This window comes from Molothrus ater, chromosome 22 (assembly GCF_012460135.2).
Source record: "Molothrus ater isolate BHLD 08-10-18 breed brown headed cowbird chromosome 22, BPBGC_Mater_1.1, whole genome shotgun sequence".
Lineage (NCBI taxonomy): Eukaryota > Metazoa > Chordata > Aves > Passeriformes > Icteridae > Molothrus > Molothrus ater.
The window spans coordinates 5,422,024-5,439,719 of NC_050499.2; the positions used below are offsets into that span (position 1 = coordinate 5,422,024).

The 17,696-nt window shown below is 48.6% G+C and overlaps 1 protein-coding gene across 1 annotated transcript in view; it reads right to left on the reverse strand.

The window, feature by feature from the left end:
* GRIK4 (glutamate ionotropic receptor kainate type subunit 4) overlaps nucleotides 1-17,696 on the reverse strand; it is a 144,447-nt gene that overhangs the window by 63,713 nt on the left and 63,038 nt on the right. The window contains 3 exon segments of the mRNA XM_036397477.2: nucleotides 2,682-2,860; nucleotides 8,757-8,922; nucleotides 12,847-12,944. Of these exon segments, the coding sequence (XP_036253370.1) occupies nucleotides 2,682-2,860; nucleotides 8,757-8,922; nucleotides 12,847-12,944 (443 nt within the window).

Below are 17,696 nucleotides of genomic sequence, written 5' to 3' on the forward strand. Positions count from 1 at the left end.
TCCCTGCTGTGGGACAGGACATGGCTTCACCTGATGCTCAGCACCACCATCCCTGGCTCCCAATAAAACACCTCCCAGCCTGCCAAGGTGCAAGAAGTTGTCGGACCAGGAGCTCTTTATTTATTACCCTTCATTCCTCCGGTCCTCCAGCTGGAAGAACTGGGTTTGACTGGGAAATGCTGGCGATTTCTGAGGTTTCTCAAGGGTGGCAGAAGGAGGCTGGAGCTGGGCAGGGAGATGTGGGTGCCTGGAGAGAGCTGCTGGGAGCCTGTGGGAAGTCACTATAGCAACAGAGGAGGGGGACAGCCCTCAGCAGCCAGGCAGCAACAGGGGAAAAAGGGGAAAAAACACACACAAAAAAACCCCTAAGGAGATAACCCCAAAAAATCCCCCAAATTGTCTATTTAGAAATTAAAACTGCATGTTGTGGGATAAAAATCATTTGGGGGGAGAGAGGACTGATAAAAACATCCCTGCTGGATGTCACCAGGGGTAAATCTGGCGCTGGCAAGGCCTTTGGATGACACATTCTGTGAGAAAACAGCCAGGACAGTGTGGAAAGCCAGGGGGATCCCAGAGCTTGGATCCTGCCTCCCTTCAGGAATGTGCTTCTTGTTCCCTCCAGGATGTGGGAAACTCTGCTCCATCTGGAGCCACTGCTCAATTTTGAAGCAGGCTATCAAAACAAGCACTAGAAACTGCAGCCAGAGACCATTTAAAAATAAACAGGATTAAAATAAAATCTCGGTTAATAAGACAATAAAAAAGAAAAGGAAGGAAAAAGTTAGACACCTAATGGGAGGGGAAAAAGGAGGCACAAGAGTCATTTCAGAGAGCTGAATAGTCCTTCACAGCTCTTGGATGGCAACACCACTTGTGGAGAGCAAACACATCCCCTCAGAGCAATTCAACCACCACTTGCACAGATCCAGCCCTGGAAATCCCATCAATGGCAATTCCCCTCTGGGCAGAGCCAATTCCCAGCGCTGCTGTGGGAATTTTCACAGTTCAATTGATGCTTAAATTTTAGCTTTCATATTTTTCAGGTTCTGTGCTGCCTAGGTGAGCAGTTCTGAGCTTCATGTCAGGAGATGGTGAGCTCTGTGCACAGAGCAGGGAGACAAAACAATTCCTGCTCCAGCTGGGCACCAAGGACAAATGATCCAAATCTCAGCCCAGGAGCACAAACCCCGTGGGCTGGAGAGAGAAAAACAAGGATGGGACTGCATGGGCTAAAGCTGGGATGGGACAATGAACTGCAAGATGCAAATGGAGCAGAACTGATCCAAGGGAGAGACCCCGGGAGCGCTCGTGCATTTTGGGGCCATTTGGGTTCATCTTGAGTTCATTTTGGGACCATTTTGGTTCATCTTGGGTTCATTTTGGGACCATTTTGGGTTCATCTTGGGTGCATTTTGGGACCATTTTGGGTTCATCTTGGGTGCATTTTGGGACCATTTTGGTTCATCTTGGGTGCATTTTGGGACCATTTTGGGTTCATTTTGGGACCATTTTGGGTTCATCTTGGGTGCAGCCCTGGCTGGGCTCTTGTGCTGCCCAAGGTGCATCCATTGAGACCTTTAATAAATCCCTGCTTTATTCTTTAGCTCTGTCCAGCCTCTGCTCTAGGCCAGCCTTACAAGGAGCCACAAAATCCCACAGGAGCTGGCTGGGGGGAGCAGCAGCACCACGAGGGACAGGGGAGGGACACTCACTATCAATACAAGATTACCCCAACGTGGGAATAATGTGCTCTGACTCTAAATGACTTCAGAAGGCTGAACCATTGCTTTGTTAAGCTATACTATATTATATTAGGGTTCTATATGATATACAGTTCTATGTTAGAACTACAGTAGAACTATATCATACTAAAAAGATACTAAAGAAAAATCCAACAGACACAACACAGCTTTGACTGTGTATTAATTGGTCCATCAATATCAACAACCATCAGAAGAGTCCAATTAACAAATCACTCTCAGTAAACAATCTCCACAACAATTCTACATGTGCCAAACACCAGGAGCAGCAAGTAGAGCTAAGAATTTTTTTCTCTTTACCTCTGAGCTTTCTCACTGCCTTCCCCAGGAAAAATCCTTGGGCATGTTGTGCCTGCTGCTCCCTGTGCATCTCACCTTCTGCAGGGTGGTGTGGGACATGGAGGCGTTGGCATGGCTGATGATGGTGGCTTTGACTGTGTATTAATTGGTTAATCAATATAAACAACAATCACCAGAGCCCAATTAACAAGTCACTCTCAGTAAACAATCTCCATAACACATTCCACATGTGCCAAACACCAGGAGCAGCAAGTAGAGCTAAGAATTTTTTTCTCTTTACCTCTGAGCTTTCTCACTGCCTTCCCCAGGAAAAGTCCTTGGGCACGTTGTGCCTGCTGCTCGCTGTGCATCTCACCTTCTGCAGGATGGTGTGGGACATGGAGGCGGTGGCATGGACAATGATGGTGGCTTTGATTAATTGGTTAATCAATATCAACAACCATCACCAGAGTCCAATTAACAAATCCGTTTGGGTAAACAGTCTCCATAACACACTCCACAAGTGCCAGACAACATGAGCAGCAAGTGAGATAAGAATTGTTTTCTCTTTATCTCTGAGCTTTCTTACTCAGAGAAATCCTTGGGCACGTTGTGCCTGCTGCTCCCTGTGCATCTCACCTTCTGCAGGATGGTGTGGGACATGGAGGCGTTGGCATGGACGATGATGGTGGCTGTCTTGTCGTCCCTGATCTCCTTCAGGAGCGGGGTGGGGTCCCGGCTGTCGTCCAGCATCCGCACGGACAGCGTGTCCTTGGAGATGAGGAACTGCCGCAGCAGCTTCTCCAGGTTTAAAAGGCCTTGGGAGGAAAGAGAGAAAAAGGACAGAGCCCTGTGAGTTTGAGGCTTGGTTCTCCCATGGGACACGGTGATGATCCATGGCAGGATGCATTCCTGAAGTTCTGGGTCTGGGCACTGCAAAGGAGAGGAGTCAGTGCTTGGTCCAGCAAGGAATGAAAAATGATGGAGTTATTATTTTTCCAGTTATTCCAGCTGTTCCCCAGAAAAAGAGAGTGTAAGAAAAGGATTTGGGGCTCAATTATGGGTCCAGCAGGGAATGAAAATTAATGGAGTTACTCCAAATGTTCCCCAGAAACAGGGAGAGGAAAGAAAAGGATTTGGGGCTCAATTATGGGTCCAGCAGGGAATGAGAAATAATGGAGTTATTCCAGCTGTTCCCCAGAGAAAGGGAGAGGAAAGGAAAGGATTTGGGGCTCAATTCTGGATCCAGTAGGGAATGAGAAATAATAAAACTATTTCAGCTGCTCCTCAGGAAAAAAAAAAAAAAAAAAAAAAAAAAAAAAAAAAAAAAAAAAAAAAAAAGTGGAAAGGATTTAGGAGTCATTGTTTGGTCCAGCAGGGAAGGAGAAGTGGTGGAGCTACTCCAGCTCTTCTCCAGAAAAACAAAGTGTCCCCAGACTCCTTCAATACAAGGTCCAGACAAGGTCTCCATTATCTCCCTGCATTTGGGATTGTTCTGCTTACTGGAGGATTATTCCTCCCCCTCAGCCTTTGCATTTCCAGCTCCCAGATTAAGTGCCCAGGAAGGTGCAGCTTTTTTGGAGCTCTTGGAGCACTCTGATGGGTAGCTGCTCTCTTCCAAGGGGATGAGAAGCTCCACTGAGAGTTGGAGGTCACTGCAAAAATACAACATTAAAAAATCGTGACAAAAATAAGGATGGGCTCCTTCCAACACAGCTGCCTTGAAGCCTAATAAGATGTCAAAACTCCTGCTGCAGATTTTGTTAGTCAAGAAAGCAGCTTTGATAGAGCCTCTCTTGTCTCCAGCTGCTGAGTTTCATCAAGAAATAACCTCCTGCCAAGTTTGATTGACCAGAGGAACCAGCAGATGGATTCATCAGCAAGACACAGACAGCATAGCCACACATCCCATCCCCTCAGGAAGACAACCCCAAAAGAGGGGGGAAACAGAGCTGGAGAAACAGAACAATCAGCAGGATCACAGCCCAGCTGGCAGAGAGGCAAATTAACCCTCAAGTCAGAGTTTTACTCTTAACCTGACTTATTTTTGACTGCATGAATCCACTCATTCCCCAGCAGGTCAGGAGGCAGGGAAGGGTCCCAGCGGGGTGGGATCAGTGCTGGAGCTCTGCTCTCAAGGGCTGCCAGCACTGCACCAGGTAACAAAGCAGGGCAGGAAAAGGGGCACAGCCAAGATTAGGAGCCCCTCCTTCCCTGGGAGAGGTTTAAAGCACTCAGAGCTTGCTCTGAGCTCCTGGCAATGCCCTTGCCTCTCCCCTTTCCTCTGGGTACGAGCAGGAGCAGAGCAAGGGGTTATAAAACAGCTTTGCCAGGACTTCTCTGGGTCACCTCAGCTCCTTCTTCTTCTTCACCAGGCAGAGAACTCACTCTGCTTACAGCACGCCAGGACCTCACCTGAGCATTTCTTTTGTCTTCTAACCCAGGTGAACAGTAAGTTTTTCCTAAGCCCTCCATTTGACCCTCGAGCACGTGGAAAGGTTTATTTTCACCTCATTCCCCATCTGCAGGGGGCCAGACAGCCCTGGAAATCACAGCCCTGACACTACCAAGTTTGCTTGCAGCTCATCCCAGCAAACTCTGCTGCTGTGAAACCCAGGAAAATTTTTCTAAAGCTCATCAGGCACAGAGAGGAAGAAGTGGAACCAGGGGAATAAAAAAAAAAAAAAAAAAAAAAAAAAAAGGCATCATTTGATCTCCACCTTCAGCTCGAGGAAATTATCATTTCTAGCACATTAGATCCTACCTGTAGCCTCATCCAGCCTCCTGCTTGCAGCTGCTCTTGCTGTGTGCAGGGAAGTCTCTATTGTGCAGAGATTCCCCTTTGTTTGATGCTGAGAGGATGTGAGACTCTTGCTGCTGCTGCTGCTGCCAGACTGGCACTTCAGAGGGATGTGAACCCACAAAGGCTTGCAGACTCCTCCTGGCACCTTTGAAGTACCAAAGTGAGGACAGAGAGGCTGCAGCAGGCACCTGCTGCTCGAACACTCCCATGGGGAGCTCTGAGAGAGGTTCAGGCTGGCCTGTGGCAAGTCCTGACTTTGATTATTTGATATTTTCCCTCATGCAAACATCTGGAGCTGGCAGGAGCAGCCTCAGTCCCGAGCTCTCAGCAGCAGAGCTGCTCCTGGGAAGGAGGAAAGGCAGGAGCTGGAGCATTCCTGGAGTTCAAATACATCTCTGGAGTACAAATGCATCGTTCAATGCTCCTGGGAAGGAGGAGAGGCAGGAGCTGGGGCTGTCCTGGAGTTAAAACACATCCCTGTTCAATGCTCCTGGGAAGGAGGAGAGGCAGGAGCTGGAACATTCCTGAGGTTAAAACACATCCTTGTTTAGTGCTCCTGCTGATGGAAGAGCTGCTCCTGGGAAGCAGAGGCAGGAGCTGGAGCTCTCCAGGAGTGCCAGGTCCCTGTTTAGTGCTCCTGGAAAGGAGAAGAGGCAGGAGCTGGGGCTGTCCTGGAGTTCAAACACATCCCTGTTCAATGTTCCTGGGAAGGAGAAGAGGCAGGAGCTGGAGCTCTCCTGGAGTGCCACATCCCTGTTTAGGGCTCCTGCTGATGGAGGAGCTGCTCCTGGGAAGGAGAAGAGGCAGGAGCTGGGGCTCTCCAGGAGTGCCACATCCCTGTTTAATGCTCCTGGGAAGGAGAAGAGGCAGGAGCTGGAGCTCTCCAGGAGTGCCACATCCCTGTTTAGGGCTCCTGGGAAGGAGAAGAGGCAGGAGCTGGGGCTGTCCTGGAGTTCAAACACATCCCTGTTTAGAGCTCCTGCCGATGGAGGAGCTGCAGGGCTGCTGATGGTTCCACTCCTGGACATGGATGGTTGGGGAGAGAACATTCCCATCATCCAGCCTCGTTTTTAATCCCAACACTGATGCTTCAAACAGCCCCCTGGATGTTCCCATGTTTAACAACAGTATTTTAAAAAAAGGACCAAGGATGTGCACAAGGCCCTGGACCTCACTACCCTGGTCACCCTTCCCAAGCACTGGGTGCTGTCCCTTCCCCTCTGGCAATCAGAGATGCTCCTAAAATGTCCATGCACTCCTCTAATTGCCTTTTTGGGTTAAGATTTCTGTGCAGCCATACAAAACCTTCCAGAGCAGCTCCCAAACCAGCTAATTCTTGAACATCACAGACAAACTGAGTCAGACACTCTTATTCTGTCCACCAAACTGAGTCACACAAATCTCATTTACATTTTACATTCCCCAGGGCATTACACTTCGGCTGGCCCAAGTTCTTTGGCTTTAAGGGTCATTTTCTGCTCCTGCCAGGGGAAATCACAGCCAGTCCCCAGAGGAAGGATGTGACAGGGTGAGTGTGGCAGGGCAGGGCCCGGGGGTCCCATCACACAGCCTCACACTTCAACCAAAGCAGCTCCAGCTTGCCCCTCCTGGGATCCAAATAATAACATCCCTCAAAACAGCCTTTCCTCACTGATGAGCAGGCAGCTCTTATGCTCCCCTCAAGGGAACCTTCCAAAAGCCTGAAATGCCTCCAGTTAGTTGTTTAAGGACTGTGCTTAGGAGCAGTGCATGTCCTAAGGGAAAATCAGGGTTTGTGCTCCTACACGAAGCTCAATTAAGCCTTGTCTGTGCTCTGTTACAGTCAGGGCTTGTTGGGCTTCAAGCCTGGCTCAGATCAGCTCCTTGCTGAGCACAAAGAGCTGGGAGGATGAAAGGCTCCTGTCCCACTGCTTCCCTGGGTCTGGGAAGGTCTCAGCGCATCCTAAATATTGAGTTATCCAGCAGCACCAGAGCGAAATAAATTGGATTGCTTCAGGTAAGAGGGTTTGATCCAGCTAAATAAAAATCATATTAATCATATTAATTCCAGTGGGAGACTCCTGGCCCAGGAGCAGGGCAGGGGTGCAGAGCCCTGAGCCTCCTGCACAGCAGCTGAGAAAACCTAATTATCTTTGCTTCCCTTCTTGCTTAAGGTTAAGGTTAGACAATGAAAAATTCCAGCTCTGGGAGTGATGTGGGAGACCATTTGCATGATTTTAATTGCATCATTTTGAGCCAGGGCCTTTCCTGGGGTGGATGTGAGCACTGCTCACCAGGGTGATTTACTGACCCACCTCAGCCTGCTGCCCTGGGGCCACAGAGAGCACAAAGAGGAGCTAAAAACACTTCTGTTCCCTGAGTCCCTGGGCAGGAATCTTCCTCAGCAGCCGCTGCTTCTGGGGAGTTTGCTAACTGGGAATGGTGCTGGCCCAGTCAGAGAGCAGCATTCCTGCCTTCTTCTTCTTCCAGGTTTTTCTAAGCCTTCTGATGTTTACATCCCTGTAATGAACTTTCTCAGGCAGATTTATGTAAATAATTATTGTTTTGCATTCTTTTCTGGAGGAGGAGAAATTTGATGGACTTGGTTTGTGCAGTGTCATTGGAGAGGTGGCACTGTCACCCTCCAATCCACTGTCACTTTTTTTTGGAAATCTATAAATGCTGGAGTCAGAAAATAAACTTCCTTTCTTTTTACCTTGGAAGTTCCAGAGTGTGTCATTTTAGCTCATGTCCTGTAGTGACACAATCCCAAAGCTGTCCCTGCACCAGGGGGAGTGGTTCCAAAGCCCCCCCTTCCAGGCTGCTGTGGCCACCCCAAATCTGCTGCACGGTGACCTCAGAAAGCACAGGACACGCTGAGATCAGGGATGCTGAGCCTGCTCCTGCCACAGCAGGAGCTCTGCAGGGATGGGGATGGCCCTGGCGAGGAGGAGATGGCCCTGGCGAGGGTGGAGATGGCCCTGGCGAGGGTGGAGATGGCCTTACAGGGATAGTTATGGCTCTGCTGAGGCGAATCTGGCCCTGTCAAGGTGGAGATGGCCCTGCTGAAGTGAAGATGGCCTTACAGGGATAGTTATGGTTCTGCTGAGGTGGATCTGGCCTTGTCAAGGTAGAGATGGGCCTGTCAAAGTGGAGATGGCCCGGAAGGGATGGAGATCACCTTTTCAAGGTGGATATGGCTCTGCTGAGGTGGAGATGGCCCTGTCAAGGTAGAGATGGCCCTGCCAAGGGTGGAGATGGCCCTGGTGAAGAGGAAATGGCCCTGGTGAGGGTGGAGATGGCCCTGCAGGGATAGATATGGTTCTGCTGAGGTGGATCTGGCCCTGCTCAGGTAGAAATGGCTCTGATGAGATGGATCTGGCCCTGCTCAGGTGGAAATGGCTCTGCTGAGGTGAATCTGGCCCTGCTCAGGTGGAAATGACTCTGCTGAGGTGAATCTGGCCCTGCTCAGGTGGATCTGGCCCTGCTCAGGTGGGAGCTCCATTGTCCCCACGCACAGTCCCCAGCAGATGCAGGCTGCAGAGCCAGGAGGATGCTCTGTGCTGACTGTTACTCAAATCCCACTTTTAGGCCACAAACTGCACGTGGCTTTGGGCAAGCCACATTTCAAAGTGCTTTACATGCCTAAAAATAATCTCCAGAACCAGGCCTACGCCTTTCTTAATTTTTTTTTTTTTATCCAAAGCCCCATCTGTGGAAGCAAAACACTCTTCAGATGGGCAAACAGAAGGCAGGATAATCTCTACCCATCTACCCATCCCCTTTCCTCCTCTGAAAAAACTCCTCCATGGGGCACCAGGGTGGAGAAACGAGTGGAAAAGCTGTGCTGAGCAGAGACATGAGGAGCATAGCACCAAACAAAGAGGAGACGAAGCAGAGGGGCAGGAAAAGCCAGCCTGGCAAGGACTTACATTCAGCTTTGGCACAGATGAGGCAGGCAGTGGTGCAGTTAAAGAAGTTCAGGATTCCTGCCACGGCCACGCTGATGTCGGTGTTGCTGGGGTGGAGGTTGAGGGTGGTGAACCTCTGGAGCTGCAGCTTCAGGAACTCCTCTGGAGCCACTTTGAAGTGAGGAACCTGAGCGTGAGGAGGAGGAAAGAAAATATAATTAAAGAGGAAATAGAAATAAAAACAAGTAGCTCTGTGATAAAGGGCCTGCGGTGTGAAGCACACAGCAGGCAGAAAGTGGAATATCCCAGTAAAACTGCAGCAGCAGCACTGGAGTCAAGAGGGGAGGGTGGGACTCGTGCAGCAGCAGAGGAAAATAATTATCACAGCAACAAAAACCACGGGAAGGAGTGGAGCAGGAAGAGTCTTGCTGAGCCACTCAGAGAAAGGCATCAGGGACTGTGATTACAGCACAGGAAACCTTCCCTGTGAGCTCAGCCTAATTAGCTGGGGCGCTAATTGTGGCTGGGCCCAGCCTTCGTTGGGGAAGGATGCAGGGACACAGGAGGGATCATCCAGGGCCCTGAACCCAGCCCCTCTGCATGGAGGTGCCACCAGGTAATTAATTAGCAGAGATGAAGGCAAGAACAAGATGACCCCGTGTTGGTGAGGCTGGGCAGGGGAGGAACAGCACAGCAGCCAGAAGCTTTGGGCATTTCTGACCAACAGGAGGCCAGGCAGGGCTGGGAGCACCAGGGCTGGGCCTGTGATGGATGCAGCAGAGCAGCAGCTGGAGCAGGATGTGCTCCAGGGGGAGTTTTGGGAGCTGGGAAGGCTCAGGGCTCTGCACATCCTGCAGGCCGCAGCCACATTTCTCCTCACAGAGAAAAGCAAGGCACGATTCCTCCCAAGACTATTCCTGGGTTTCACATTCTCTGAACCTCAGAGAATGATCAAAACAACTCTAATCTCATTTGCTGTGCCTGTGTTTGTGCCAAAGTAGAATGCAACATGGAGATTTACCCACAGTGATGGTGTTTTGTTTCCTTGTCCTGTCAGGGCCACGTGTGTGTCAGAACTGTGGGCTGACAGTCATGAGATTCTGGGCAGTTGAGTTGAGTGCTTGGCAGATTCAGTTTAGATGTAATGTAATAGAGTGTAATATTGTTGGGAAGGATGAGAGTTTGACAAGAAAGTCTCACAGATTTGTGAGCTTGGCAGAAAGATTTTTTTGAATGTAGAATCTGAAGAAGGAATAGAAATGAAAGCAAGTTTTGATCTAGAAGAAAAGAATTGCTGAGCCAATCTCACTGGATAACCAAGGAGGCAAAGGGTGTGTTGGTTAGAAGGGGTCTTTATGGCTTAGAGCAAAGGATAAACCCACCCCAAACAAGAAGATGTTTTTGCCAAGCACAAAGAGAGCACAGGCAAACAAAGCAGCAAATGTGGCAAGTAGAAAAAAGGTCTCAGAATTTTCCACTGCAAGAAAACTGAAAACCAACTTCGAGCTTCAACTGTAATGTACTGACTTTGAGTGATTGGAGAACAGTAACATGAATATGGTAATTATAGCAGTTATGATAGGCTAGAGGTAAAAGTTAAGGTACAGATTTGTGCTACTGTATTGAGATGCTCAGCAAAGAACAGTATAAAATGCATTGTAACCAAAAGAAAAGGATATAATGCAATGTAACCAAAAGAAAAGGATATAATGCAATGTAACCTAAACGCAGGGTCTCCAGGCCTGCCTGCAGCTGGAGCTGACAGCTGTAGGCACAGCTCTGTCACCCACGACCCTGGACTGCTGTAATGTCTTGGATTCAATAAACTGCATTTTGAAGAGTCCCTGGAGTCCCACATCCCTCATTTCGACTCTTACATAATATAATATAGAATAATATAGTATAATAAAGTAATTAATTAGCCTTCTGATAAGATGGAGTCCTCCTCATCATTCCTCCCTGCCACAGTGATCCCTGCAAATACAAAGCAGACCACGGGCGGAGCAGCTGGACAGACACACAGACCGAGCCCAGGCTCTGCAGGCTCAGCCAGATAAAGAGAGGCAATCTTGTTTTCCTTCTGCCAGGTGAATTATTCTGGAAGAAGCAGAAGTCGGAGGAAGGGAAACATCTGCCACAGCTTTGTTAGCAGCGTGTCAGGTCCTCTGTGCCTCCTTCCGAAGCCATCAGCCCCTGCCTCCCACCTCTCCCCTCCTGGGAGAGCCCATTAGCAGCTCCTGAAGGCTGCTTCAGTGACAGCAGGAGCTGTTGGTTAGCGAGGGAAGTTAAGGAGTAATAAGCTGCTATCTGCCTTGATTCCAGCCCGCAGCCCTCACCCAGGAGGGAAAGGTGGATTTCCATAACCAGAGCAGACAGGGCAGCTCCTGATCACTGCTGGGAGGGATCCAGACCAGCCTGGGACTCAGAGATGCAGAGACAGGGGAAGGAATCCAGCCCTGTTCAGTGTTCAGCCCCTGCCTTCATCCCCAGGAACCCTCCTCCCCTGTCCAGGAGCTCTATCCCAGTGCAATTCCCCTTCCTGAACAGAGGAAAGGGATTATTGTGTGGGAGGAACCTGCACAGAACATCAGGGCCGAGCACAGCCCTGTCCAGTGTTCAGCCCTGCCTTCATCCCCAGGAACCCTCCTCTCCTGCCCAAGAGCCCTGCCCCAGTGCAATTCCCCTTTTGGGACAAGGGGAAAGGGATTCTTGTGTGGGAGGAATCCACACAGCACCCAGGGCTAACACAGCCTTGTTCAGCCCTGCCCTCATCCCCAGGAATCCTCCTCTCCTGCCCAAGAGCCCTGCCCCAGTGCAATTCCCCTTTTGGGACAAGGGAGAAGGGATTCTTGTGTGGGAAGAATCCACACAGCACATCAGATCCTAGGGCTGGGCACAGCCTGTTCACCCTCCTGCCCCAGGAACCCTCCACTCCTGTCCAGGAGCTCTATCCCAGTGCAATTCCCCTTTTGGGACAAGGGGAAAGGGATTATTGTGTGGAAGGAATCCACACAGCACCCAGGGCTAACACAGCCTTGTTCAGCCCTGCCTTCATCCCCAGGAACCCTCCTCTCCTGCCCAGGAGCTCTGCCCCAGTGCAATTCCCCTTTCTGGGCATTCTTTGGGCCTGAGGGGGGTAGCACAGGGCAGGTTCATCCCCAGAACATCAGTCCCTGCAGTGCCTGCCTGGGGCCACTGCTGCCCTTCCCTGAGGGGTGCCTGCAGGCACGGGGGGCTCTGCCTGGGTTCTGCCCCAGCTGATGCTCCTGGCATGTAAATCCCAGGGAGTTCCTGCAGGTTTACACCTCATGGAGAGAACCAAACACCTCAGGAGGGCACCAGCACTCACCTGTCCTTCCTGAAGAAAAAAAAAAAAATCAGGAGCCTCAGATCAGAGACTGGGGAGGAATCTGAATTTCAGAGGAAAACCACATGCAGAGCTCCCTTTCCTGGCATGGAGCACATGTCCAGAGAATTTAGCAAGAGAAAACACTACAAAACACCCCCAGGAGACGCCTCCTGCTGCAGCCCCGTGCTTCAGGGCTGGAGCATCCCTTCCATCCCTTCCACCCCCCAGGAACAACCAGCACTCATTAGTGAATGCCAATTATTTACAGTGCTCAGTGCCAGCCTCCTCTGTTGGAAGGCTGAGCTCCAGAGAGAGCCACTTAATGGCTGAGAGATGTTATCTGCCTTTAAAGGGATGAACTGTGGGAAGAAAACTCAATTTCTTCTCCAGAGTGCAGAGCCAGATCCATGTAGGAAGGTTCAAGGCTTATAAAATATTAAATCCAGCACATAGCCTGGACAGAGATTAAAAAAAAGGGGTTGAACTGGATGGAGGAGCAGTAAACACAAAGCTCCCCAAGAATGTGCACAGAGCCACAGCAGGAGATTTGGGTTTGCATCCAGCAGGGTGAGCTCTGGGCTTTGCAGCCCTCAGTGGGGACGTGGTGATGAATGTGAGGAGCAAAACGGGGTGCAGAGAGGAAAAGGGAGGCAGAAAGAGGCAGCAGAGGGAAAAGGAAGACTTTTCAAAGGTCTGTGCATGAGGAGGAGGGGGATCAGCCACGCTGTCCACTCTGGCATCACAAAGGAATTTCCCACTTACCTCTTTCTCCCCACAGATGTTGCTGATGATGGAGCTGGAGGCTGGGCTGGAGGAAGGCCCCAGGACTCCCACCACGCCTTTGGGGAGAATCTGGCACACTGTGGGCAGCAGAGAGAGGGAACAGAGGTCAGAATCCATCCCACATTCCAGCAGCCAGCCATGCTCTAGTCAGGATATGGCTCATCTCCTTCCCACAACACCCTCTGTGCCATTCTCATCCCCAAAATCCCTTCATTCCCCCTGAAGTGCTGTCACCCTGCCTGGGGCACTCTCCATCTTCCCCAAACCTTTTCAAACCCCACCTAAACTCTCCCCAAAACCCCAGAATCTTCATTTCTGACCCCTTTCTGTCCCCAGGACAGAAACATGAACTAAACTTTATGGAAAGATGCTAAACACAGCAGTGACCTGGCTTTAAAGCATCAAACAGACTTGTAGCAATTTCTCCCCTCATCTTTGCAGAGTTCAGTGGTAAAAACAAGGATTTCATTGCTGGTTTTCATTTGTTTTGTGTTGTTTTCTTCCTGGCAGTAGTTAAATCTTCTGGCTCCCTGCCACCAAGGTTAGCAGAACCATAAAAAACACCTGAAAAACGTGAAGTTAAATCTCTTCCTGGGTTAAACTGCAAGGCTTTTTTTTGGTCCTTTTAATTCACAGCAAAAATCCAGCTGAATTTCACTGCCAGGAGCAGCACTGCTGGTGTCACCTCCCTGGTGCCATCCTCATCCCCTGCATCACTCAGAACCTTTCCTTCAGAGCAGGAAAAACCTGAAACAGGAGGCAAGAGCCGCTTATGCAGAGCAGCAAAAAGCTCCTGAGCAGGAGGGGAGAGCCCCTCATGCCTCAGTCCCTGAGCTCCAAGAGCCTCCTGAGAGCCTCAGCATCCTCACACACTCAGCTTTTCCCCTGACAAAACCACACTTGCTCAACTGGAATCTTTCTGAACACAAAGGAGGCACCAAAAGGGAGAAAGAGGCACAAAGCTCTTGTGAGTTCTGGCCAGGGCAAGCTCACAATGTTTCTGTGTGTGGAAACCAAACCACTGCACCCCAAGGCTGAGATTTCAGCTCTCATCGCTGTCAAACCTGCCTCTATCCCCTGGCTGGCACCTCAGAGCAGCAAAGAGCTGTTTGAGCTGGAAAAATTCAAACCTGAATGTGGTTTTATTTTGGTAGTAAAGTGAGCTCATCATCAAAACTGCTGAGCTACAGATCAGGGAGGGGTTTTAGTGAGTTTGAGTCTTTAAATCAAGGCTGGAAGAGGATAAAAGCTCACTGTGCTGGGGGTGGTGCTAGAACAGCAAGTTTGGCGTCGAGTGTGGGGTTTGGGAGGGGAAAATCTACAGTTTCACGTTTTCCCAGAGAAGCTGTGGCTGCCCCTGCATCCCTGCAAGTGCCCAAGGCCTGGAGCACCCTGGAGGTTGTCCCTGCCCATGGCAGGAGGTGGAACAAGATGATCTTTAAGGTTCCTGCCAATCCAAACCATTCTGTGATCTCTGGCCGTGCACTCCTCCACAGCCTGGAAAACGAGGCCCAAATCTCACTTAATTTGTCACTTTGGGGAATTGGTTTTGCTTCTCTTTTGAAGGAAAAACTCCTTATCCTCCCCAGTCCCCGCTGATTGCTCCAACTTCTTACAGAAAGTGCTCATGAAATGCAAACATCTCCTCTTGGGCTTTCCTTCCTCCTCAGCTCCCTCTCCCTCCAACAACTCAGTCTCCTATGGAGGGATATTTTTCTGCAGCATCTTCAAAGGAATCCAGGGCTTGCTTTTCCTCCGTGCTTAAAAAATTTACAGGCACTTAAACCTCTCCAGAAGATCCTTTTAAATAAGAAGCACCAGCCTGAAAGCCTCAGCAGCACTCATCAGTGCCTCTCAGCTCTGCCATTCAGCATCCGTGAGGAAGGAGCTGCTCCAAGCCCTCCCTTCTTCACAGGTCACCAGCACAAAATTCCTGGGGAAAATTCCTGGTTGTGCTGCGCAGGGGGAAAGTTTGGGGAGTGATTTTCTTCTCGTGCCTGCTAGCAGGAGCAAAAAGTGGGTTAAGTAGCCATAGCAACAGGGTTGCAACAACTGGAGGAAGAAAAAGACCTGGCTTATCACTACCAGGGGGAAACATCCACAAAAATGAAGGAAAATGAATGGAAACAAAGTGGAGGTGCCTGAGGCAAAGGTTTGGACCACGTTTGGAAAGCTTCTCTTGTAAGCCAAGCACATTTCCTGTTTCAGAGTGTTACCTGGTGCTGTCAGGGCTCGCAGGGAGAAAAGGCTCGACCTTGCTGCTGCCATGGGCATCCACACAAGCACTTGCAGGATGTGGAAATGTTGGTCCTGTATCCAAAATCCATCCAGTAATCCCAGGGACTGTAACTATGGATGATTCCAGACCCCTGCCACTCCAATCCCTTCATAGTGCAACGCCACAAAAGCTGAATGCTGTGCAGGGCCCTTTGGGAGTGCTGCAGGCTCCAGCAGCTCCGAGTTTCTGCCCCAGTTTTGATGTTGTTTAGAATTCAGGGTCTCAAAAGTGCTGGAATTGAAGTGGCATCACTTTAAGAACCTCTTAACCACTGACCATCCTGGATCAGGTGTGTGCTCAGGGCACAGGGACCCTCCTTTTGTACAGCAGGGCAGTGCCCAACCATTTCCATGAGTGTATTTTGGAATAAAACCCATATTTGGGCACTTGGGATACAGCAGGATATTTTTCAAAGGAAGGCAGAGCTGCAAACTTATTTTTGAACATGAAAAAATGAGGAGCTCTTGGTGCTAAATGAATGCACATCCCCTCAGACATGGCCAGAGTGCCTTTTCTCTTCCTGAGATCCCAGGAAAACATTTCCATGAATCCTCCCCTGTTCAAAGCAGGGCTGGAAGGTCCCTCCAGAGAGAGGAGCCACCCCCGGGGCAGAATCATCTCATTCAGAGCACACAGATACCTGAGCAGGGTTTCAAACAGAAGATTCCTGGTTATAATTCAAAATAAAACAGCAGGGAAAGTGTGGAAACACCTCAGGAGCTCCCTGACTGCAAAACACAGCTGGGATCTCCAGAGACAGGGACTGGCCATGGGATTCTCAGAGAGAAAAACACCAAGTGCATAAAGAAAAAGGGGTTCTAGAGATGCTCCTGGAGCTTCCCCTGTGCTTCCTGACAGGAACCTGTCCCCAGACAGGGCTGGAGAGGCTGGGGAAGTGTCCAAGGCCAGCTCGGACAGGGCTTGGAGCAAGGTGGGACAGTGGAAAATGTCCCTGCTCATGAAAAGGGGAGGAACAAAACGATCCTTAGGGACCCTTCCAAGCCCAACCATTCCACGATTTCCTGATAACCAGAGCAGGCTGAAAATGAAACTGAAACATGAATAAATAAGATGTGTCCCAAAATAGTGGGACAGGTAAAAACAACACATTGGAGCCAGCACCACTGAAAGGACCCTTTGGAAAGGCACTCTGAAATATCCATTGTGTGGGCAAATCAAAATCTCCAATTCTCCAGCTGCTGCCTGACCTGCCCTGGATTTTCTAATCTTATTTTTGAGAATCTTGAAAACTTGCCTGAAGGTGAAGAGGGGAAAAGGAAAGGGGGGAAAAGGAAAGGGGACCCAAAATAACAACAGCCAAACTCTTTTACCTACTCAGCTCTGACTGAATTTGAATTTTGGGAGCAAATACAAGAGAAAAGGGAAAAAGTGCAGGTTTTGGAAAGAAAGGAATTCAGATGGAGAGCTGGATCCAGGCTGGAAGTGGCAGCAGCAGTTGCAGAACCCAGATCAAATTCCAGAGGAGTTTCCAGCCTCCCTGTGGGATTTAGGAAACCAGCAAAATGTGTTTATTTTGGGAGACTGGTTACTTTAACTGGATTCACAACAAAGAGGAGCTTAAAAGGCTGAGGAGGCCAGAGGGGACAGGGTGACAAGCAGGGAAATCTGTCCTGCCTGGACATCAAAAGGAACAAGGTGGTTTAGATAAAGACGTGATTAAACAAATCGTTTTGGAGCTGCACAAAAGAAGCTGGAACATCAAACACAAAGGGAGAACAGGTTTTCCTTGAAACAGCAAAAAAAATATATATATACATACAAGGTTCTGCTCACAACTTCTCATTGAAACCTCCTTAAAATCACACAGGAACAGCCAAAGTTTGTGTTCATTCATATCTAAGGCTGGAATAGCAAACCAGGCATGAATGTGATGGATTGACTGGGATTTTACCTGCTGGAGCAGCTCAGATTTTGGGGCTCTCTAACATTAAAACACCCTGAGCCAGTCAGAAGGGAAAATGGGAGAAAAACAGCTCCAGAAAAAAATAAAATTAAAATAAAATATAATATATAAAAAATAGATAAAAAATAAAATAAAAAGAAAGTAAAAATAAAAAATAAAAAAAATTAAAAAAAATAAAAAATAAAATAAAAATAAAATAAAAAATAAAATAAAAAATAAAAAATAAAATAAAAAATAAAATAAAAATAAAATAAAAATAAATAAAAATAAAATAAAAAATAAAATAAAAAATAAAATAAAAAATAAAATAAAAAATAAAATAAAAAATAAAATAAAAAATAAAATAAAAAATAAAATAAAAAATAAAATAACCCTGACTCCCCAAATACAAGCCCTTTCTTCCCAAAATTCTTCCTTTTCCTGTATATGGAGAATGTGGTGTAATCCCAGCACTCCCAGATCTGTCAGCTAAGCATGGAGCTCTGATATTTAAAAGTGAATCAAGGAGTGTGAAATGTGAGAACAGTATTAAACAGCTGTAAACAGCTTTGCAGTCACAGGTTAAAACATCTCAACAGTTTTTATTAATATTGTGTGTCATAACAAAAACCAGCAACGTATTGAAGC